At 45.6% G+C, this 25,015-nt stretch overlaps 3 protein-coding genes across 3 annotated transcripts; 1 reads left to right on the top strand and 2 right to left on the bottom strand.

The window, feature by feature from the left end:
- Positions 1-1,390: 1,390 nt before the first annotated feature.
- On the top strand, positions 1,391-3,495 carry LOC131289680 (voltage-gated purine nucleotide uniporter SLC17A9). The gene is made up of 4 exons (XM_058318981.1): positions 1,391-1,712; positions 1,783-2,563; positions 2,629-2,845; positions 2,907-3,495. Exons 1-4 carry the CDS (start codon positions 1,645-1,647, stop codon positions 3,152-3,154), a joined length of 1,314 nt encoding a protein of 437 aa, XP_058174964.1. The 5' UTR covers positions 1,391-1,644; the 3' UTR covers positions 3,155-3,495.
- Positions 3,496-4,203: 708 nt separating this feature from the next.
- LOC131281069 (uncharacterized) lies at positions 4,204-5,905 on the bottom strand. The gene is made up of 4 exons (XM_058310322.1): positions 5,787-5,905; positions 5,154-5,666; positions 4,649-5,086; positions 4,204-4,580 (listed from the first exon to the last, which is right to left on the bottom strand). The coding sequence occupies exons 1-4, from the start codon at positions 5,883-5,885 to the stop codon at positions 4,452-4,454; spliced, it is 1,179 nt and encodes a 392-aa protein (XP_058166305.1). The 5' UTR covers positions 5,886-5,905; the 3' UTR covers positions 4,204-4,451.
- A 322-nt stretch (positions 5,906-6,227) lies between these two features.
- On the bottom strand, positions 6,228-17,032 carry LOC131282979 (sodium- and chloride-dependent GABA transporter ine). The gene is made up of 10 exons (XM_058312534.1): positions 16,530-17,032; positions 16,223-16,451; positions 11,248-11,435; positions 11,036-11,170; positions 8,502-8,724; positions 8,175-8,442; positions 7,773-8,114; positions 7,370-7,711; positions 7,127-7,303; positions 6,228-7,058 (listed from the first exon to the last, which is right to left on the bottom strand). The coding sequence occupies exons 1-10, from the start codon at positions 16,993-16,995 to the stop codon at positions 6,828-6,830; spliced, it is 2,601 nt and encodes an 866-aa protein (XP_058168517.1). The 5' UTR covers positions 16,996-17,032; the 3' UTR covers positions 6,228-6,827.
- Positions 17,033-25,015: the final 7,983 nt, after the last annotated feature.

Genomic DNA, 25,015 nt, shown 5'->3' on the forward strand with positions numbered 1-25,015 from the left:
GAGCGAGATGGAGAGGGCGAGGGCCAACAACACCGAATGCGATGCACTTTCCATCCATTCCGACAAAGGTGACACACCCCACCGTTTCGGAAGGGGATAGGAGGTCATCTGCATCGGACACCTGCCATTCACGGGGGCCAGGCAAGGCTCGGGCTAACCCGGGATCGGAAACCGATGCCGGCGCGGGCATCGGTGGCCATAAATAAGTTTTTCCTTTTGCACTTCCGCTGCCCGCGCCGGCAATCGGCCCTGACAGCTGCAGTCATGCGTAAACCAGAACGCGAGGTCACCGGATGGATGTCCCGGCGCGTTGCTCGACCCTTCGAAATACGAAACGGCGGAAGGTTGACCACGTTTCGGGTTGCAGAAATATATAGCTGCAAGGTTGGTACGCTGGCAGGTGGCATCGAATGCGAGAGACGATCAATTGAATTATCTGGAATGCTGCAGGCCAACACGTTTTGCTTACCACCGACGATGTCCTTGCCAACATTTAAATTGCATATCTGTTTACAGCACTAATCGATCTGGTTGGTGGATGCTCTTTCTCGGGGTTGGTTAAATGCTGGGTATGTTTTGTTTTTACACGAAGTACTCGTCGTGACCTTTAAAGCATCGATTGAGGGTCAAGATTTTTAAAACCCTATTTTTAAAATAACCACACAGAGAGTTATTCCTGTTTGCAAAGTACAGGCAATCAAAGCAAAGGTCAATTAATTCACGATTGGATGGATACATTTCTGATGTATATAATCAGCTCTGTAAACGCACCAACGAAAGATTGGGTTGCAAAAAACTGTGTTTATAATTTATATGAACTTGTGGTAATGTTTTGTGCAGTATTGTATATTTGCTTTTGATGAACAGTAATAAGAATCCAATGAGAAGCTCTCGAAAAAGTAATTATGCATTCAACTGAGTAAAATAGTGTAATAAATAGTGTTTTTATAGTGAATAGTGAAAATAGTGTTTTTCTTGTAAAATACGCTTTAAAATTTAAATGTCCAACGACTTTCGTTAAATCTTTGTAGCATTTAATATAAACATAGACCTTTTAAAAATTCCTTCACCTTCAGACAGCTGATTGTAGGGATGGACATGACCAAACGAGTACTAAATGATCCGGAATTAGGTTTCACTATAAACAATAAAATATAAGAGAATTTAAGGAATCTCAAAATTAGCTAACAATTAAATATCTACATACATTTGTTGAAATTAAATCTACAATCAACAGCTTGCATTTTGGTATAAGTTTAATTTTCCAACAATGGGTTCAGTTGATCGCTTGTAAAAGGAACGCCACGAGCTAGCTGGGTGCAATGTGAAGACCCCATCGCTACTGCAGCTTCAAGCAGCGTTTATTTACAAATTTCTTTCGCACCGAATTGGTGTGCGAAGTAAAACGAACGCGAAAAACCTCTGTAAATAAACGGCCGTGCGGGATAGTTTTTAGTTTCTCATCAACCAAAAACACACATCACACTTAAGATGCTGCAGCAGTGTCGATAGAGGCTAACAGCAATCCGGAAAGTAGTCGCAGCCGTTCTTTCTTCGAACAGGCCGTTTTGGTTTTAGAGAGAGTTACCTACAACACGTCAGCGCGGAGGTTTTCCTACCACCGGAGTGCAAAACGTTGCCCAAATGATGGAGGAAAAGCTAAAATATTCCTTCCTGCGCGATCTTACCGATGGCCAGAGTATATGGACCAGGTATGGAACAGCGTGGTTGCACCGAACTCTGCGTCGTTTTATCTTCACCACTCCTTTCTGTTCGTTGTAGGAACGAAAAACGGACCTGGTTTCTGACGCTCATCACTGGCACCTGCATGTTGTACTCCACCCGCACCACCATGCCACTGCTCGTACCGGCCGTGGCGGCCGAGCGGAAGTGGAGCAAAACCGACTCCGGGACGGTGCTCAGTTCGTTCTTCTGGGGCTACACGTTGACGCAGGTGCTTGGCGGCTACCTTAGCGACAAGTTCGGTGGCCAAAAAGTGATACTGCTGGCCGCCATCGGGTGGTCACTGATCACCTTCTGGATGCCGAACATAATCACCTCGTCGTCGCTGTTCGCGTCCTACTCTATCCCGTTCATAGTAACCATTAGGATAATCAATGGCGCCTGCCAGGGCGTCCACTTTCCCAGCATGATCAGCATCACTAGTCAAAACCTGAGCGCGTCGGAGCGAGCCAGTTTTTTCAGCATACTCACTTCCGGCTCGGCCCTCGGGACACTCCTAACCGGCATCCTCGGTTCGTTCATACTCGACTACTTCGGGTGGCCGACGGCCTTCCGGGTGATCGGATTCCTTGGACTCGCGTGGACACTCTTCCTGCGCTACTACACGATGGCGTCCGATCGGAGCCGGATCATCAACATTTCCATGCCGAGCCGGATGTACTCGAAGCTCGGTACGCCCGAAACCGTCCCTTGGTTGCGCCTGTTCGAGCGGGGTTCCTTCTGGGCCTGCGTTCTGGCGCACGCCTGCGAGATGAATTGTTTCTTTGTACTACTTTCGTGGTTACCGACGTACTTTCACGAAAATTTCCCACAAGCAAAGGTAAGCCCCTCAACCCAGTAGCCATCGGAAAAGGTATATTTCTAACAAGTGATTTCTCGTTACAGGGTTGGGTGGTCAATATGATTCCCTGGCTGGCACTTCCGCCGGTAACTTTCGTAGGAAAACTGCTTACGGAACATCTGCTAGCCAAGCAGTGGACCCTCACCCGAATTCGGAAGGTCGTCCAGAGTATATGCTTTCTGGGGCAAAACTGTGCCCTGTTTGCCATGTGCCGGACGCAAGATTTTAATATGGCACTAACGTGCATGTCAATTATAATCGGTAAGAAACGCAAACCACCAACAATTTCGAGCCCGAAAAAATTATGGCTCTTCATTTTTAGGTCTTTCGGGATTCCACAACAGTGCGGTGACGGTGAACCCGCAGGATTTAGCCCCCAGCCACTCGGGGAGTGTGTTCGGGTTAATGAACACGGTCGGTGCGATACCGGGCTTCCTCGGTGTGTACCTGGCGGGGCACATTCTCGAACTAACTCAATCCTGGTCGGCCGTTTTCAGTACGGCCGCCGCTATTAACACCTTCGGGTGGCTCATATTTACCGTCTTCGGGTCAGCGGAAACGATCGTCTAAAGCGAGAGCATCAATACCCCGTGCGTACCTCTTTTCTCTCTCTCTTTTTCTGTCGTTGTGCGCTTCGTCCAGGAAATGTACCTCCGATGGAGGTACACGGTTGGGTTGTAATTTCAGTATGAAATGGAAACGAAAAGCCAAAACCAAAACCAAGCCCGTTGTGGGACCTTTAATCCCCCCCGATGGGTGTGTACAATATTGCCCACTCTTTTTCCCCAATCTTATTCCAACACGCCCTTAAAATGATAAACGTGTCCCTCGAAGGATATACACGACGCGACCCGGTACTAGAGCAAAATTCATTCCCGGACAGTGAACCGACCCGCAATGAAACTTATCCTACCAAATTGACCCACTGAACGGGTGATCATAAATGGCGGTAGTGAAGGGGAACTGCAAAAACTGTTAGATAATGTGAAATCGAAGTATAAAACAAATAAAAAAAAACTAAATTGAATCAATGTACAAAAAGTGGTTGATGGTAAGGGGTGTCATGTTGTCTCGGTCGACTTATTTGTTATTTATTATCAAAAACCCACATGGGAATGGATCGAATATACCGAGGGAATTGTCAGCCGTGTCCTTTCCCTACTCTCCTACTGCTGTTTGAGGGTGTAATGTATACAAGTTTTCCTTTCACTAGGTTAATACCGCGTCTTATTGTGTACTATACTCACAATCTTGTGACCGTGTCGTCTACCGTTGCGCTGCAAAGGTTGGAAACAATAAATTTGATAAGGATGTTGGAAAACGTTCCGCACGAACGGAATTCCTCGCACCGCCGACTGCAGTAACTCGAATATGTCAAGCAAAAGCCTCTTCTATTCGTAAACTTCGTGTATGCCATGCCTTCTAGATCGAAAAAAGATTTCTATCTGTGAAATGTGCATTGATTTACGTCTGCCATGGCTAGGGCAGTCAAGTTCGTTAAACAGGGATCCAAAAATATACATTGCGATGGATTGAGCAATAGTAATAATTTAATGACCTACATAGAAAGGTTTACTGGGCTGAAGAATATTTTTTTTAAATAAATCATCCGTAACTAAAGGAACGTAGAGAAGCAGTGCAGACTACCAAGCGCACAATTATAGCAATATTTCAGGGAAACCAAAGACGATGGTACCGTTCTGTATGGTACCACCTACAGATTTGTGCTGTTTCCCCCAGATGGCAAACAAAAATCTAAACATCACACCCAGAGGAGGGAATGGCTATGCGCAATGTGCAAGCATGTTTCACGAACATCGAAGAAAATATTCCATTCGGAAAAACCGGCCCGCAGCCGAATCCGTATCTATGTGAGTCCTTCCAGTGGTGGTAACACTTCATACATGGCGTACTTCCACGTCCAACGTCGCGCGAGCGCTTCAAACTTTGGTCTATCGTTTTCGTACATACGTCCCAGTTCCGGTTCCATGCAAATCTGTTAAAAAAGAAAGTGTACATTATGTTTGAGGGGGGTGTAATTAACTCGCGGCTATGCTTGATTACCTGGGTGAATGGATCCGTCAAAAGACTTTGTACGGAAAGGAGCAGCTTCGAGATGGTCAGCGCCAAAGACCAGTTGTGCTGAATGATATCGATTCCAACGTCACCATGGCGCGACACGTTCGGGTGAACGATTTTCGTGAGAAACCGTACCTGCGGTGGTAGCATCGGGTACGAAGGGGGTATAATGATGTAGAGGAAAAACTTGCCACCCTCGTACGGGCTACCGGCGGGCCCAAGAATGGACGCCTGCCAGTGGAACAGCTGATTGTCTAGCGCGACCGCATCGATACCCTCGGTTGCATCGAGATCGAGCGAACGGATGTCACCACGGAGCCGGTTGGCCCGGATGTGGTTCACCCGGCCTCGCATTGGCGTTTTGAGTGCCATCTGAATGAGGCAGGTGCGACAGAAACAGGAATTCATCAGAGCACCGTACATCTAGCATGAAAGAAATCAAGTACGTTATTCCATTTCATCAAGTTTTCATACCCCAACGCCTACTTACATGTAGCCAGTTGGGAATGGTTGAAATCTGCTGAAACAGTGGCCAGCGTTCCTTGGTGTACTTCTTCCACATCTGCTGCGGTATGTGCACCTCCAGTATTCGCTTCCACTGCTTGCACACCACGCTCGCGTTCCACAGCGACAAATCGTCGAGGTACGAAAATATCGATAGCAACACTTCGACGGGCAGGGCACAGATCTGTTGGTGCGATTCGTCCGATTCGCGCGGCTGCGACAGCATATCCAAATACTGATTCAGATTGCGCGGTGCCGAAGGCCGCGGTCGTTCCAAGTCGTCAAATCCCGGATCGTCGTCCGAGCGGTCCTTCGCTTCCGAACCGTTCTCGGGCGGTTCGTCGTTGCCGGAATCCTCATCGTCCGACACCTCCGTCACCAGACCCTCGGCTTCTCCGTTCGGGTGGTTGGGGAAAATAAAAGAATGGCACGTACCGCACAGCGGTTCCCCGTAGCTCGATCCGTAGTATCCGTTGCATATCCAACAGGTTGATGAATTCTGGCACAACAAAAGAAAATCCCACCAAACAGTGATTACGCAAACCCATCCGAAGCGGTGCCAATTGTTTCTTTCTTCTACGCTACAAAGAAACAAACGCAGTGGTACTTCTTCACTCACCGAAAATTCAAAGTTTTTACAAAACTCTTCGTACTCCACGTCGTAGTACAGTTCCTCCTCGTACTTGGAGGTAAACGTTTTGCTGCAACCCGCAGCCATCGCTGCCGTTTCTGGAAGGATAGCACTTTTTTCCGGCAATTGTTGCTTGCGAACCGATTTTTCTATGCTTCACAGTTTGTAGACAGTGTGCAAAATGTATGTAAACAAACAATTTAATTTGACAAAACGAGGCTTACAGCAGTGTTGCCAGGAAGACCAAAACATTTGCTTTGCGCCCAAGGTTGATTAAGCTACCTTCAAATACCTTGGTAATAATTTGAAATAATAAATAAAATGCCACACCAGAAATAAACCGTTGACCAAGGCGTAATGAGTTGAAATAATTACTTGCGTAAAATTATTACGTAAAAAAAGAAAGGAACCAGCTTGGCACGAGACTCATAGTTATTTCATGTATTTATTATTGTTTAGCAACGAACCTAGCATGGATTTACAAATATCGTACATCTTCATTCATCCACTTTCGGCTTCGACTAACTTGGTTTGTCTCAAACGAACAAAATTGGAAATCTATATAACCGACGGATCCCGGGCTCTTGGAGCCCGATCGTTACATGCTAGAGGAAGAAATAAAAGACTAACGAAACTAATGCAACAAACTAAAACTGCTCTTGAACGCCACGCCAAGAACATGAACACGCGTTAATGTAGCGGGTTGTTTCGGTCGTCACTAACACGATTCTGGGGGACTATTAAAATGGCTCGTTCGACGTACGGTCGCATCACCCGCGTACGTACGGTTTTTCTGTGTGCACATATTGTCCAGCAAGGGCACGCGCCTCACTACACCGTCAGCAGTGTGTTTCCTATCTTCCTATCACGATCGAATGGTAACTAAATGGTGATTCTTCGTTAATATTACTGAGTTGTCTTTTATCCGCGCGTGGGTTTGTTTACCGTTGTGGGTTTTAAACTTTTTCTTTCCATTAATATTTACTTTATCTAAAATTGCTCCAATTCGCCGATTCCATGGCACCACGGTTATCGTGTGTCGCCGTTGGAGGTTGTATTGTGTGGAACATTGTTGGTGGGATGTTGGGACTGCTGCATGTTCCCGGGTGGTGGCGCCTGCAGGATCAGTGGCGCTCCGGATGTCGACTCGAGGATGGCCATCTCCGGGCCCATATCCTCGTCGGGGAAATCGTGGTCACAGTGATGCTCGCCACAGATTTTACACTCGTAAATGTTCGGCTTCAACGTGTTGAGAAGTTTCTGGACGGAATAGAATTATAATGAATTATTTAACTCTCACTGACAATTGCAAGCAATTCTTTAATTACCTCGCCAAACGTGCTGCCTTCGGCACGAACGATCTGGTATACGGCGTACGATGGAATGCAAACCAGTGAGGCGGACGTGATGGCCCAACCGAGTCCATGGGCCCATCCGGGGTAGTGATACTTTCCGTTATGGTACGTTGGAGCCTCATAATTTATTAAGCTGAATATCCACAGGGACTAAAAGGAACAAAGCATATGGTCAGTTATCGTAGCAGCCTCTAAACCATGTCTAAAAACACTTACGATCAACAGTAACGGTGCAGCGACCAGTAAACAGAACCGTAGATATAACGACGGATACCGTCCCGTCATTTGTTTGACGTTCTTCGACAGTCGATTGATGCCGTAGAACCAGGCGATTGCGATCGTCTCGAAGAATGCCAGAAACATGATCGATATTGAGGCCGCATAGTGATCGATCAGCTGAAAGAAGTATATCCCACCTTGTATCAGGTTTGGGAGACCCGCAAAAAACGACACAACGCACACGATCAGCACCAGCAGCTCGTGGTAGACAAGTTTCCGTTTGATCCAGCGTGGGAAAGCATCCTGAATAGAAGTGACCACGACTTCAACGATGGCAAACTGCAAAAAGGGGAATCGATATTAACGATCATTCTAGATGAAAGAATCAACTCATCCATACCTGACTGTTCAAACCCAAACAGAGCAACATAAAGAAGAACAGTACAGCCCACAGCTGGGCGGCGGGCATCTTCGCCAACGCCTGGGGGTACACGACGAAGATCAACCCCGGACCGCCACTGATCACGTCCTCCACGGTGGAGTTCTGCTCCAGCGCAATGTTGCCGATGGTGGCGAAGGCAAAGATTCCAACCAGCAGACTAGTGACAGCGTTCACAAACGACACAGCCAGCGTGTCGTGCAGGATATTGTTGTTGTACTTGTTGTAGCTCGCGAACGAAATCATCGATCCGAACGCAATACCTATCGAGTTGAAGTTCTGTGCGGCAGCGTTTATCCACACCTGAAGAGAAGAGATTTTAATATTACAGATTTATACCACAACCGGCATGTGGCTACTCACGTTTGCCCGACCCAATTCCTGCCAGTTGGGACGGAAGAAGTAATGCAGACCCTTGTCAGCGCCTTCAAGCGTAAGCGAGCGGCCCAGAAACACCACGATCAGCACAAACGGAAGGGTCGCCGTTAGGTAGCGCACTTTGGCCGAGGATTTGATCGACTTCCAGATGGCGAAGTACACCAGAATCCAGGCGCATACCAGGCACGCCACCAACTCCCAGCGCATCCCGCCCGGATACTCGATACCGTGGCTAATCTGCAACACTTTATTCCTGAAAAAGGAGGACTCGATACAGGTCGTGGATTGGAAGAAACAGGACGAAGGGCTTACTCGAAAAATTCCTCCGTTGGCGTACGGGACATGTCGGGGCGCGTGAAGTTGTGCTTCAGGCGCTCCGGGATCCAACAGTCGGGCGTGTTCCAGCGGTGCGAACAGTCCGTCCACGGCAGGTCCGGCCGGAACGAGGTAAAGAAGTAGTAGATTGCATACGCAATAATCACACTGTAGTACGTGGACATCAGGAATGAAACGACCACACTCGCCAAACCGGTACCTAAAGAAACATTTAAATGGAGAATAAACTCTCATTTTAATAAGCCGATTAAATTTCAATTTCCATCATCTAAAATAAAAAGGTTAGAAAAGGTTATTCAAACAAACACTATCTGTTCTGTCACACAAATGAAGAGCAACAGTGAAAGACTCAACAAGCAGATGAAATTTTCCATTTCCACGTGCCTTGCCACATGATTATGCATGACAATTGAATCGCACGTGTTATGTAACAAACGTACAATGGAAACGACCTTGGATGACATAACGTACTGCTGAAGTAGTGCATCCAGATTGCAGATGTTTTATACCATTGCATACAATAGTTTTGCACATCGCTAGAAGGGGTCGGTTTGGTTTGAAAATATGTATTAGCGCACCTAAATAGTGCATCCCGATTGAATGTGTCATCATAAATCATCTCCTCCTCCTCACTGGAGTTCGAGCAAAACTGATCAACACAACAGTTTTACCACACGTTGTTTTCCATTGTTCCAGAGCTATAAAAATAATCATTCATTTAAAAAACATACAACTACCCATTTGCATTATCATATGTAGCATGTGCATCATAAATGGTAGGTTAATTGATGATCTAATCGGATTTAAATTATATCGATTCCTTGGCATTTATAACCCTTGAAATGACTGTGCCCATTTAAAAATATATATTTTTCAGATTTTTTGAACCAATTGAATTTTAAAATTTCATTTACTTCTTTTTCTACTTCTTCGTACATTAAAAATAAAGAAAATGAAGAAACCTGTTAAACAACATGCAATATAAGCTGCGTTGAAAGGTAAGAGCCGAGTTCCTCTAAGGGTTGAGGGTGGATAACTACTTGAATAAAATAGGAAGCGATAGTAAACGTATCAAATCTAAACAGTAACGCCTTCGGCCACGTGCCCTAATCCCGGAACGCCATCAACGTGTTAAGTGATATTCAAATGTTGATGATTTATAGTGACAGTTTTTTCACCGTAAATAGTGCCCATAGGCGAAACTATGCAAATATGTCGTGCAGCCCGTCCCTTGTCTACCAAACGGTAGAGGAGGAAAAAACACATACTCGCCACATTTATTTTAAACATGAGCATGGTCCCTGAGTGGCGATCGCTTGATCTAAATGAGCTGATTTATTCATTGAACGCGTTTATCACCATTTTGCAGCCCCTTAAACGGGACGCTTACTCAACGCTACGCTGTAATAACTTACACGCCGACCACGGGTGCCGCTCTGTCTGCCCAGACTGCTGGTGGGCGAATTGGCAAACGCTGCTCAAAGGCAAGCATTCGTTTAGGCAGCAATTATGATAAAAATAACTTCCATCCCGACTCGCTCGATGATTGATGATTGGCACTTCGTTTACCCATGCAGCTAAAATCAACAGTTGAGACAAAACTGCAAAACCTTAAAAAAGCACCAGACGTCGGTTTTATACCCCATCGACACCGGCTTTATGAGTGGGACGGTGACGGTGGTCGGTAATTAACATACGGCAGTCGCAACATCGTCACGACAGTAGAGTTTGCTACCGGTGGGTTATTCGGGGAGAATGCATCGGAGGTAGGTTATGGAATTCTACTTCGATTTGAAACAAAAATAACCCGTCGTGATTGTGTTTTTCTCCCTTGCATCTTGTCCTCTTAACTGCAGCATCAATCAAAGCACAATAGGTGTTGACAATGTCTACTTAAACACTTGTCAATCAAACCACTGCTGGAAGTACACTTTGTCAACGTTCGTTAAAGTGAATGAACGAGAATAAAGCAACCCCACAAAAAAAAAACCCTTACCCTTCTGAGAGGCCCTCCCATTTATCAAGCGGTTTATTCTAATTTATTAACGAGTGTAAACACTCGAGCCGTGGCCAGGAAACGTAAAGCGCGTTCGTGTAGGTCTTGTTTCAGCAAGACATCGCTATGGGCCTACGATTAATGTGCCATACGCAGCCCAGCCTGGTTTGACGGAGATTTATGATCACACTGACCTCGACCGTAGAAAGTACGCCCCTGGGAACCGAGGTTCGATACAATAATAAATCTTGTGGTTCATTCACGACATCGTGTGCTAAGCATTAGTGCTTCAAACTGGATTAATTTAATTAAATCACAATGCAATGGAATGTATTCATCTAGCAGTCTGTTTAAACGTTGTTGACAACCATTTTTTGGCACTTTAATTGGCCAACACGATGAAATGAACCAATTAGCGTTGGAAGCTCCCTATGCGGAAACAAAGGATTTGAGCCACACACAAGCGACGAACCTCTGTTTCCTACTTGTAGGCAACATTTTACGATGCGCTTACCTTTGAACAGCGGACAAAGTTGCCCGAGAGCACCGATCGGTCCCCGACCCGTGTACTGACCGACGGCCAGTTCCATGAACAGCATCGGGATTCCACAGATCAGGAGAATGATGAAGTAGGGCACCAGAAACACTCCTGTGGAATGACATGAAAAACATTTACAAGTTTTAGCATTGGTTGACTTTAGTTGGCGTAAAACTCGTGACCATTACCTCCGCCACTCTTATAACACAGATACGGAAATCGCCACACGTTGCCGAGACCCACCGAGTATCCGATACAGGCGAGCACGAACTGCATCTTGTTCGCCCAGTGCTGCTTACGCGGTTTGAGATTATCAAGATCGGAGTCATCCGAGACGCCGCCATAGCTTTCATTCTCGAACGGTTCCTCTGGTGGCCTGCAAAACGATAAAAACAAATTGTTAATAAAGAGAACTAGATGGATTTTAGCTGCCTTTCCGTTAGAAGAAGAGCTAATGGCTTAAAAGTAATCGTTATGCACGAGTTGTGTGCAAAAATTTTCGTCTGAGTTCCAGCTTCTCAATATGGTCATGTCGTGCCCACGATTTTTTAAACAAAAAACATATTGCTGAAAATATTAGCCACCAGTTTTCAGTCTCCAAATAAGGACATGCCAAAAATAAATTATTTCATGCCATGTATTCCATGCACGAGTTCCTTCAACGGCTTCAAAATTCCTCTAAAAAGGCTTTCAAACACGACCCGGGTGTTTTTTCTATTAATATACCTCAATTGCCGGTTCACTTAGCGTATTTATTCTAAAACATCCACCCAAAGAAGGTATCGTTTAAAATTGATCCATATTATTGCAGCTTTGCTTAGCATCTCTAACTGGCACGGAAATGTTACTTGTTGCTGAGGCAAACATAAACAAATCATAACTGATGTTAGGTGATAATTGGTTCCTTTTATCACTCTCAGAAAGAAATAGAGTTCTATTTTGTTTGCTAGTTTGATTTGTGAATATGTCACACCAGATTCACTTCCTGATTGTTCGGAGCAATGGTCGATCGTTTCGGTTCATTTACTGTTCTTAAGGAACCTGGTGAGATGCTGTGAAGGTTTTGTTGATAAAAGTTATTATCAGTACTAATCACTTCACACGATGTTTCCGGAAAAGAGTATATGGTTCGGATAACAAAAAAAATGGAAGTAATAGGATATTTTAACTAAACTATTAAACTGAGCTAGGAAAATTCTTCCCAAAAGACTTAAAGTTGTGATATTAGACATGGAAGCGATTTGAAGAATTGAATCGTTCACAGTAATAAAATTATTATCATGTTCCACATTATTATCATATGAATTCTTTTAACGCCATTTATTTCAAGGGCAATCCATTGTCTATTTTCAATGTGTGTTGCCTAGGTTAGGGATTTATTTTCTGTTTTCATTGCAAGGTTGTTTTCCTCCTTCATCGAGTGAATCACTTTACCCAAACATAACACATCAAATTAACACCTCAAATATCGGATCAGATTACGCTGTTTCCGACTGCAGAGGTTCTATCCGAACTTGCCCTGATAATCCAACACGTATTGGAGACGAATATGTAATGAACCGGGACAAACGGAACCCCGCGACTACCAAACGGCTCCAATTTCACGCTTTTGCGGTCACATGCAAAGTTATTTCATATTCATCATTGTATCAACTAACTGTCTCTCACCCTTTCCCATACAGATGAACGTGTTTCTTGGCACTTGTGGATAAATTGTGATCATAAATAGGCTGCTCATACGAGACACGCTGCACCGAAAGGCACCACACGTCGCTATCAGCCGGATAAATGTGACCGGAAATGGACAATCGTCACGACAATGGGCTTTGCGATCGAAATTCGAAACGTCACCGGATAATGCTACCTGGTTTGGAGGGTGGGTGGGACGGGGGTCGGAATTCGCAATGGACGCTGATGCCTGTTTCCAGTGTAACGTAAGCCCGGAGACCTTTTTTTTCCTTTTGCATTGTTTGAGATGCTGCGGTTTCTGTGTAATAATGACGGGGCAGGAAATGGGAAATAGTAACCTATCACTCTAATTTGACAATCAATCATACATTGGACGTGTACCAACGATAAACTATCTCTAGCGGAGAAATAATTATCATACCATCTTCTCAACCACGGCTAAAGTCCATGTTTGAAATGGTAGGAAGTAACCAACAGATCTGAATATAAAACATGATCGCAAATCTTCCAGATAAAAACAGCACGTGAACCTAAGCTACCCTTGGTTCGTCTTATCTTAATCCAACTACTTGAAGCATCCAACGCCTCGCTCTAATGCTTATCAGTGGCCTCAGTTAGAGTTATGGTTGCAACGCTGGTTTCAGCACTAGAATTAAACTTTATCAATCATAAATCCAACTTAACGATTTATAAGCCCATCGCAATCTCATCAGTATAATTGCACCATGACTCCAGGTATGAATTGTCTGGACCAGCTTCACCTGATCGCTTTATAATATCTACCCTCTGTACCGCTCGTGATGGCAACTTACGCTCCAATGAATCGCCTCGTCATAACCGGGCTGTTGGGATAGCTTCGCATCGAAGTCATGAGAGGTGTCCTGTCCGTGGTGCCACCGTTCGGTTGGGCCACTCGCTGTGGATACTCCGTCGACTCGAGGTCTTTGGGATCGGCCTCATTCTTTGAATTTATATCATTCATTTTGCACGCACAACGGAGTAGTTTAGATCGGTTCACTCGGTTAGCAAAACACTTTGGCACCTTATGAAGCGGCAACCATGTCCACAGCGATCTTTTAAGAAAGGACCTTCCACAATGTAACGAACTCTTATCTTCACCACGTGGGAGTACGCACGAACGGATTGGTGGAAGGATTAAAACTGGTACGAAAGCAGCTAAAACCGTTGATCCACAAAACGGTGGATCATGTAAAGCGACTCGTACCGGCTCACGTTCCGGATCGTACTGCGAGCCCGACCTGAGCCAGCCCGTGGCAACATCCACCCCCGGGGTATCCGTAGGGCTTCTCTCGGTCAATAGAGGCACTGTACGAATGCCTCTATGTCGGATCTACGTCATATCCAACCGGGTGATAATCGTCTGCGACAACATCATGCTGCCTGGGCATTATCTGAGGACTCGCTTGCTTTATCAGATGCCTAAGATTTCGCTAACCCATGAAAACTTAACCAACAGTTTCTATTTGGTCGAATGCAAGGTATCTTCTAGCATACTTTCATACAATAGAGAATTGTAATAATAGTACCAACAGCTAGTCTACTGCATCCGGCATCCCCTACGCGAGCTTCCAGAACTGTTTTCCCCCCAGAGCAGTTGACAGGCTGTTATCGCCTGTCCACCATATCCGATATTTATCATCCCACTAGACACTTTAATCACCGGCGACGTCTCCCATCTCCACAGCCTCCAAAACCATCCAAGCCGACGCATGTCAGCGGCAACCGACAATTCCACACTCGTCCAAGACACGCTAATGGCTCGGGTGAGTTTATGACGTCGGCGGTCAAACATTTGCCCAGCAAATTCACGCCGTTCCACGGTTCACCTCAGGCAATTCGCTTCGTCCACATTTGGTTTCTTTTTCCCAGCGACACCGATATGGCCGGAGCCTTTATATAGACCAACCGGACCATAGATATCAGTTAGATATAGAATCACCGAGGCGCTTGCTAGCGAAAGGTAATTTAGTTTAGTGTTTTACTTGCAGAAGAAAAGCTCATTTGGTTTTATGGACTGACATAATGATGTTTGAACAGAAGGTCTAAACCTTATTAAGGAAAATAACGGGAGCAATGTGTTACTCGTTAACGCTCTCTTCTTCAATCAAATGTTATTCTAGCGATGTTTACCTAAAGTAGAAATTTGTTCACCATGTCATAAAGTTAGTACACTTTCAATCAATTCCCGGGGGAGATTTTATCGTTATTTAATGATCGTCAATGATCATTCCTCGCTCGGTAGAATTTTGAAGTGGGATTTATGTCACAACAAATTGATACAACGTGGTCCTACAAGTAAAACGAAGTATAAATAAAAAATTCAGAGGTGCCATTTGCTTCTTTGTAACTTCTTGGCCTTCGCGATTCCAGCAGCGTGCATATTCTAATCCCCCACAGGGACGGCGAACACGACTTTCACCTTCCACCGTCCGAAAGCTAATCGAACGAAATGCTACTGAGGCCCCATCCCATCCACATTGATAACAATTTCCTCAATTGAGCCGACCCACCGTTTGTTGGGGAGTGGATTAGAGTGGGAAGAACGGTCAAATCCACTCCAGCGACAACGAGCACCAATTCCAAGTGGACCAAGTCGTGTGGCCGTCGCGTTTGCCGCAACAACCGCAGCCTCGTCGAAAATGTAAATGACTAAATCCGTGCATCCGAAGAATGGACATGGCATGGCATAGGCGTGCGCCAATTTAGCTGCGCGTCAGATGACCTCATTACGGCGGCCCCGCACTGACCGTCGTGGACAAATTTAAGCATTCATATCATACGCCAGCGTTCTCTGTGACCATATCGTTCGGTTGGGAGGCTCCACGGTTGTTGGTACGCAGCCTTCTAGATCGTTGCAGTGCAACTGACATGGTCGATCAGGTGCATCATGACTGACGTAAACGGATTCGCGGTAAACCGCAACGGTAATTGCAACTGTTCGACGCATGAGTAGAGACCACTCCAATCATCTAATATTTTCCATCCGAACAGCTTCTTGATGAGGGATTCAATTACACACGGGATGTGCGTGATCAGTTCTTTAACTCTACTTCTCTTAAGAATTCGAGAAAAAACCTAACTAGCCGCTTATCCAATTTGGTTGTTATCGAAATGGTATTTAAATACCGAATACCCGAATTTAAATACCGCATCTATAAAATCTCTATAGGTTCTGCCCTTTGGCCTCCTCTTTTGCCTGATAGCGGTATGTTGAGTAATTGACGCGAGATCGCGTGTCGGTGCGTTAATCGCCCCTTTCAGACCTTCCCTCTCCTCTCCCAACAACGCTATTATGTTACGACACTATGTTTCCCAAATACACCCCGGGAATTTGCTAAACGCAGGGAACGCTCAATTGAATAATTCGTTGGCGGGAACGCACTACCTCCCGATGCCAATCAGGTCAATGGACCGGCTTGGGTCCTTGTTAGAAGCGCGTTTGGCAACACTTACGTCGGTGGGTTGATCATTGTTAGCAGCTCGTTCGGGGAGTTCGGTACCCTCCGGATGACCATCCGCCGGCCATCGGTCGATCCCATGCCTATCGATGCCAGCGATCGGATGGAGGTGGCGTCGGAGAATAGCCGCGGCGTTCCTCCGACATCGCTGAATATGTACGAGCCACTCCGGGCGATCGCCGCCTGATTCTGGTGCGCCATTCCCAGTCCATGGGGATCATGAGCTACGGAGAGGTTGAGAATAGGTTAGAAAACATCCAAATTTTCTATGGAACCACTAGAAATCCCTGTGTGGCGCTCACCTGATCGTACTGATCGTAGGCTATTGAAGTATTTGGGTTTGAGGTACGATCCAACCGGCGCGGTCGGGACCGTTATCGAGCTTGGTCCACTGGACATGGAACCATCGCCCGGCTCTGGTTTGCTACTTCCTCCTCCTGCGACATTAGCACTCGTCCCCGGATTACCTCCGGTCGGGACAACCGTTTGCCCTCCTCCATTAGACGATCCTGTTCCGACTCCAGTTCCAGAATCAGTGACAGCTCCTCCGGTTTGACATGGTACGATCACGAACTTTCGACCGCTCGATCCCACCGTCGGCAGTAGAGCTTTCGCTTCTTCATTTGGTGCACTGTTGTTACTGTTCAGCTTACTCTGCTGCCGGTAGTTGCTGTTGATCGCGCTGTAGTGTAGATCGTTTATCGGGCGTCGGTTCGGTATCGGATTCACTGACTGGATTTCCAGCTGGTTTTGCTCCTGCGAATCCATCGTGCCTCATTGGGAAAGCGGAAGAAATTGGCCTGATTGTTAAGTGGTACGAGGATCGCACGGATCGCGACTCTGGCGCTTCACTATAAACTCACAGTCACAAAGGGTTATTTTTAACTAATTCGTATCACAGCATGGATTAGATGTCTTTTTTGTCTTGTCTACACAACCGTATCACTCACTCACGAGACCACTGCTGGAAAAAATATAGGTTAGATCACGTTCAAATCCCACATCTCTATAAAACACCCTTAAACAACAATACAAAACATTGCAGATATAGCAACAAAAAATAAACGCATGCTTCGAAACACCAGACGATCCTCCGATTATTCACGGTTCAGTAAATAACGCCGAACATATTTTTATCACACTTGAAAAGCAAACACATTTCTGAGATACTTCCGCCACATTCGGTCACGCCAGGTCGGTTAAAAATATAACAACATAAATCGTCATCCCATATCGCACTAAACACTAAACCATCGAAGAAAGCACGCTCGAGCGAATATCGCTCCCCGGTTTGCTTTATTTACATTTGTTTCACAAACAGGACCGAAAGGACCGGACTCCGAGCAGAAGAGCATAACTACCACTACCACCCACTAAATTGCGCGCTTGTAACGAAACCGGGGCGGGGTGCGTTTGTCACATCGCTGATGGTACGCATTTTCTTTATTTTCTTTTTTGATTGTCAGTACATAAAATTCCACGAGATGATCGTAAATTAGTGCCACAACTCCTCGCCAAACAAAGCGTGGCGCCAAGTGCGCATGAAAAAAAGTTTTCCGCAAATTAATTTAGTGTGTAGAAAGTCTAATTGGTGCAAGTATATGCTCAAGAAAACGAAGACGAAAGAACATCAAATTTCCAAACTGCAAAAATCACATCAAATAAATCTGTCGTCGGACTTAAACCGTTTCATAATTGGAAAACACCCCCTAAAAATGTCATCGCACCTTCACCAATCTGCATGCAAACGTAGCACCAATTTACAATAGTTTTGTTGATAAGTCTTGTTGAAGATGATCAACAATCATCCCGCCAAATGTTGCCCAGCTGAACGTGATGGATTGATGAAATTGACTCGCCAACTCACCACCTGACTTTTTATTTTCTTTGGTGATCTCAATAACTGCCACTCATTTGTCGCCACCGAGACGATCAGCAGATGCGTCATGCTCAGAATCGGAACGAAACCCCCCGAAATGTCCACCGTTTTACGACCGCAAGCGTGTGTCCGAAAAACATGCGCGATGCCATTACGCTGTTCACAAAACGCGAGACACCCTCAAACCGTGTGAGGGACAGACGCTGGCAATGAAAATGATGTGGCCACTTACTATGAACCCCGGACCCGGACACGCCTCTCGGGGCGAAGGCGAAAAATGAAAATAAATTTGTATCGAAATACAAAGTCGAGAGTGGGGCTAAACTGTTGATACTTTTTGGGTATTTGGGTCTATACCGAGATGCATTACAAAACTATATGATCAGGACATCAACAAAGCCATATGGTAAATGAGTAGATTACTTGTAGAGCAATACATACTTAGGGTTTCCCAAAGGCAAACATTTCCATTGCCATTGAACAATTGCCACAACATGGCCGGTTCCTGAAGTCTAGTTGTTACAACCAATGGCAAAAGATGTTAGATGCACTTGGAACTCCCATGCGAACATTTCATGTCGCGTGTTGGCCGTATCGTTGTTTACAAACACAAGTCAAACGCTTATTTTACAACACTGCCATACGGACCTGAGTCCAAACCTGTTTAGAATTCGCCCCATCTCCACCACGCGATTACCACCACCCCTTAAGCTTAAACCCCAGCAGCTAATCTCAGCGCACTGCGGACAGGAACTTCCCGAAGCCATGATCTAACTGGCCTCATGCGATTGATAATTGCTCCGCTTTTTACCGCTGATAAGATTGGAAAGACACTTCGACAAAAGGGCACCGCACGTGTGGCACCCATCACAAAGCTGTATGGAAGGACTGTGCAGCCTTGATGTTCGGGCTCACGCTGAGGTGACCAACTATCCTTCATGGTAGTGACTGTAGTTTATGCCGCAGGTAAAGCCCCTCCTTGGCATACCTTCGGGGTCCTCAAGCTACATCAAGGGTTCCGAAAGGCGTTACATAAAGCTGTTGTCGGTAGCGGTACAAAATCCGGTGTCCCACAGGTCAGGCCACTATCAGCACAAACTAACGCTATCAGCAGTCCACGCCCCGGCTGGGTGTGTGAGGTTCCTTTTGGATTAGAAAATCGTTTTATAGCCGCCATCATCTTCTTCTTCTTCTTCTTGGTGTAACGACCTCTTGGTCATGCCTGCCCGTTAAGGGCTTACGAGACTTGTTTCCCTGTTGTACGTGGATAGTCAGTCCTCTCGTACAGGGGAGGGGTCCGGTCTCGGTTGGGATTCGAACCCACGCCGTCGAGGTGGTGAGCCCCGGCGCTCAAGGGCCGATTTTCTAACCGGCGCTACCGCTCGGCTGTCGCGAACCCCCAAAGCCGCCATCATGTTGATCCTTTTTACAGGGTTCTTACTGAAGATAAAATGTTTTGTCATGAAGATGGTTGGCTAAACTAGAGTGAAGGTTTATTATGTCATCTATCCAACGATGCAACGAACCAGACTTTTTACTCTAACTTATCACCTTTATCATGACATCAAAGCTCAAAGAATTTTCAGGAGGTTCAGGAGGTCTAGAAAAACGTAAACCTCTAGGGAACTGTGAACGTTGGTGAAGGGTGAACGAGTTATAGCTGACAAAATAAAATCATGTTGAAGGTTTTTGATTAGTCATTAGTTTTTATACGTTTAGAACTGTATCAACGAAGATGTTCTTTGGTAAATTCGGCAGAAAGTAAGAAGAACTGAATATCCATTAGGTTAGTCACTTACTCGCTGATACCGTACGAAGCGAAATGTTGCAACTAATGTGTTATCAGTGCACGTGATTTCCCCATCGACCGGTGATTCACCATTGAACATTTTGTTCGTTGATAAAATGTTACGACCCCTTGCTTCGCATGAGGATGTCGGAGTCGATAAAAATATGCCTCCTTCCGTGGGAACTCCGTCAAATCCGACCGAAACGATTCGCGTCACCTCCCGCGAAATGGTGTTGGTGCGTTGTAAATCATATGATCACCGTGATTTTTCTCACTCACAGAAAGTTCAAACAACGTGCTGGGGTGGCCCATTATGCTTAGGTCTCGGCTCGTGGTTTTCCCTTGCTGGTGGACAGGGATGGCGCGCTTGGGAGACAATTAAATAAACCATCAATATGCGAAGATCCGCTGCAGGGTCCGCTGTCCACCCGCCGATACCAAAAACCCACCGTAAAAAAAACCGGCCCCGTCAGTCACATCCGTCAGATCCATCAGGGCCCGAGTCAACCGGGTGTCAGATTCAGTGTGGATGACCACATCAACACCGTGGCAAACGCCACAACAATAGTACTGCAGACGGCAACCCGACGCGGCCAGCCGACCAGGGTTTGGCTAATTTTAGAATATCTTTCGACAAAAACAGATAAAACCGCGGTCCGCCGCAACTAAGCAGGCGGAAAAAAGCGAAAATCGAGCGAAATACAATACTTTCTTGGGGACAAGATAAAATGAAACGTGTATCGGAACCGGGAGTACCCAAGTAGGCGCAGTGACAAAAAATACACTTTATCGCTATCAATACCCCCGGACTAGACGGTTTTTTTTATTCGTCAGTTTTGCTCAATCACCTGAACCACCTGAAACTGACCCACCGACGGACAGGGAGAGGAAGTTTGGCAGTAGGCAAAGATATTAAATTATCTTCGACCCTCACCGGTTTTCTCCTCGGCTCGGAAGTAAGCAAGTCGATAGGAGGAGCGGCTACTGCAGGTAGCCATCGATAAGTCAACTCAAGCGATAAGTCGACTCGTTGGAATCTGTAGCATTTACTAACAAACCTTCGCTTTCATGATGCAATATTTCATAGGTTCTCTTATATTCCCTACATTTTTTTATGAGAGTTGACTTCAAAACCACACCTCTTGTTATTAAATTTCTTGCCAATGAACTCTACATGTTGCAATTCGTTTTATAGTTTCTCGAAGGGATGACACCCGGATTCCCACCGGTTCTCCCCGGAAATCACTCGGAGGTTCCCGTAGACTGCACCGATCCATTAATCATCGCGGAACTCCGACGCACTTGGACTTGGACGTGGACCCATTAATGGTACACATTCTCGTCTCGCAGGGTGTGTACTGGACACGCAGACACGCCAATCCGCATCGCGCGTATCACGGCGTAAGGCGAACCTTAGAAGTAGAGACGCTATTAATTAGAACTTGGCTGATGATGGCACGATGCTCCACTCTGACTTCTCGCCGTATGGCATGGATAGTTTGCCAGATAGCTTCTACTATGGGGTAACGTAACAGTGCTCTAGCACACACACACATGGTACGACACGATAGAATGATATGACGATTTGTAAAAATTGTAGATCACACCACTCCCTCCTCACGATCGCCGATCGGTGCCGCGAGCGCGCGAGGTTATTTTCCTGTAAAACAAATACCCGCTGGTCACTCATTTTCATGCTATAATTGACATTAATTTAACTAGCTGCATACAGAGCTGAACTTTGCGCGAACTGGGGTACACGCTTAAACTTGGTCTCGTTCTACTTGCGATGCGAAAAATCGTTTGCGCTTGTGGGAGTTTTGTGTAATTCGTTCTTCTGCGCGATGTTCACATCTTTTGAACAATTTTCTCATATTTACAAACTTATCAGATTCATCCGAAGCACATTTCTCTTTGATCGATCACTTCTGATGTCCTTATATATTGGTTTTCACCTCGTTTTTCTTTTCTTCACTTGCCTCGAAGCTCTAGGAAAAAATATTGCGACCCGGCACACCGTATGCAGCAACGTTCAAGGTTTTACCGGGTCGGTCCAAACATTTTCCACCCATTAGGTTTCACTTTCCCGGATACGTCACGGATGACCGAAAAGTCGGAGGCGTGCGCGCGCGCGCGCACCGACACACAGCACGTTCGTACTATCGGTTTAAAACTTCCGACCCGCACGGTGACACGGTATCAAATGACCAAATGTTCCCGTGAAGCGCATCCGACGCCGACTGTCCCCAACCGTAGCACCACGATGGCATCTTGTCGGGGAAAAAGAAGGGAAAACCCGACCGGCGACCGTGAAATCTGTCCGATCTCTTCTCGCGATCGGTTTTGATAATCGGCACACGATTGCCAACACAGACCAAGAGACAGGGCGCATGTCCGATCGGAGCACCGGTAGAGGAGCAAAACGGAAGCAGGATGAGCTGCAGAAGATGCCCTGGACGAAGGACGTTACGATCAAAACAATGCTACCTGTTGCTCGCGGGTGTTTTTAGTGAGACGGTGAGGATCGTGTCGTTACAATTCACACGTCTTGAATGACACCTTACTTTGTTGTTTTGTCCGAGCAGCCGGAATGTCTAGCCTAAACCGGAACTAACTAAAGACAAAAAAAAGGGGGCCTCAGGAGAATGTTTTTCTGACTCCCAGAATTGATCCAGAGTTAAAGGTATCCGCAAATCAATCCTACATTATAACTCTGCATCATGATACTACAGTGTCGCCTTATCGAGCCCCGTTCATTGGTCGGTCAGTTTGGCACACACTGGCGTAACTCTCTCCGCAAAGAAACCCATAAGGTGCCTTTACACTGTTTTCAGGGCCAATTCGTCGGCATCAAGCTGCTCTTTGTTGGTAGTAGGCAGTCAATTGCACGTGCACGGTTTTTGTTTGGCATCGTTAGGAAACACTTTGGGCTTGTTAAGTTTAACTTTGCCATTATCGGTAGCAACATTGACGCGACGAGAAAAGGTCGCGTTGTTGTCGCGTCAATGTTGCGACCGATAATGGCAAAGTTAAACTTAACAAGCCCAAAGTGTTTCCTAACGATGCCAAACAAAAACCGTGCGCGTGCAATTGACTGCCTACTACCAACAAAAAACAGCTTGATGCCGACGAATTGGCCCTGAAAACAGTGTATCAGTTATCTGGCGGTGTCTGCCACAGCGTTCGGAGCCACGCTATATCGGCATCGGAAACCTCGACAGTGGTCTTGGGTGCGGATTCTTATCGCCTCAGGGCCGCAAAATAACCGATGACGGTGACATGATTTCGAAACGTCGCCCGGAACACCTTCACCGGGGCATGTGGTTAAGAAATAGACGCATATTTTGCGTACAACAAACACTTTATGAGACTCATTTCACCAAAGTAAAGAAACGAACCACGACTATCGAGCACGCACGCACGCGATCAGCTACTCAGCACAACGAGATCAGCACGAAATCGGCAACCTCCAACACTTGCATCATCGCGACTATCTGGCGGACACCCGGGAACGCGCACTCGCGGACTTATGACTCGTGGTCCGGGTCGTGCTATCGCTACTAGCTGCCACTAGCGACTAACGACGACTAAGCGCACGACGGCCAAACAGCCAAAGTATGCGCAGTCGCTCCAAAGTGGGCCGCATCACTCTCACTAGAGATGCTCTCTTGCTTGCACACTCGAGCTCCAGAATCACACATTCAAACTTTCAACGATGGAGGCGACAGGTTGTCTTGATTAAGATGTCGAAGTGAATGTCCTGTGAATTGTACTTTTTTTTAATAAACATATTTTACCACTATTGGGTAATCTGCCAAAGCACCAATTAACTCTTGTTCGTCTCACAAACGTAGTAAAATAAATATGATGCTCTTAGTTCAGATTGACGCATCTCACTCTACTAGTTTCGAATCATTAGTATTTCTTGTATTCGCACTCTACTAGTTTCGAATCATTAGTATTTCTTCATTGTTCTCTCTTTCCGACTTCGTTTTGTTCTCGTACCAATTCTCCAGTTCATAATTTGGCATTGTAAAATAGCATAAGTATGTATTTATGTCTATCTTCATTATTTTTAGTGTACCAATTTAAAAGCAATGATTTCAACAATTGCTAAAAGTTTTCAGGACTATCAGAATTTAGCATATAACGTTCTTGTTATTTTTAATCTTCTTAATTCAATTAAAACGGACTTGAACTTTGAATTATGTTACCATACATACAAAGAGGCAAACAAAAATAGCACGGAAGCAAGTAATGGTAATTAAATTAATCTCACTAACTCACCAAAGAAAAGATTAATTTAATTTTGTCTGAATGGCGGCCTTATCAGACAGGCCACCTTTGAACTTTGTTCAATCTCTTTCGCTCCCGTCCTCGTTCTTTTCGTAATCATCTGCACGACCTGCAAAATTTAATGGTCAACATACCGCCACATGCACCCTCTTATCATTGCTTTGTTTATAGTACATAAATAAGAGAAAATTTCAATTTGAAAGTAAGAAGTGAATGGCAGCAGACGGTTCGGTATCAGTCTCAACGTAGATTAAGCTATGTTAACAAATTAGTTTAAATTTTTGCTCACAACAACAAACATGAACCATCCAGAATCGAGAAGAACACTGCCTTGAATAATGAATAGCATTATTTGTAACATTCAGTGAATGTCTCTGAGTTACGTGTTTGTTACGTCCAATTATAAATCATTTCACATCGACAACATCGACAGTGGGAAGGTAAATCCTTCGCCGTTCGTTCCCCGGGCGGAAAATCATTAATCTTTATTAGCCACCGGCACGAGCATCCAATGTGGACGGTAGATAACCAACCGGTGGACGCACGGCTCCCGGGAGCATGGTTTGCGCCCGCTGGATACGACTCTAATCACGACGTCAATTTACGTCGAACCAAGAGGAGGACAAGAGAGGAAAAGTTTTCTGTTCCTGTTAAATTACTTAATTGTCATTTTCCTTTTTCCAACACCGGCGAACGATTAGCATACGGTGGCAAATGAAGGAGGAAAGGGGATCGTCAGAAAGAAACTCGGACCGGTCAATCCGTGGCCGTGTCTCATCTACAGCTCCATGAGCACGTCCAAATAGAGTCATCATCTCCGGTAC

The sequence above is a fragment of the Anopheles ziemanni genome, chromosome 2 (assembly GCF_943734765.1).
Source record: "Anopheles ziemanni chromosome 2, idAnoZiCoDA_A2_x.2, whole genome shotgun sequence".
NCBI lineage: Eukaryota > Metazoa > Arthropoda > Insecta > Diptera > Culicidae > Anopheles > Anopheles ziemanni.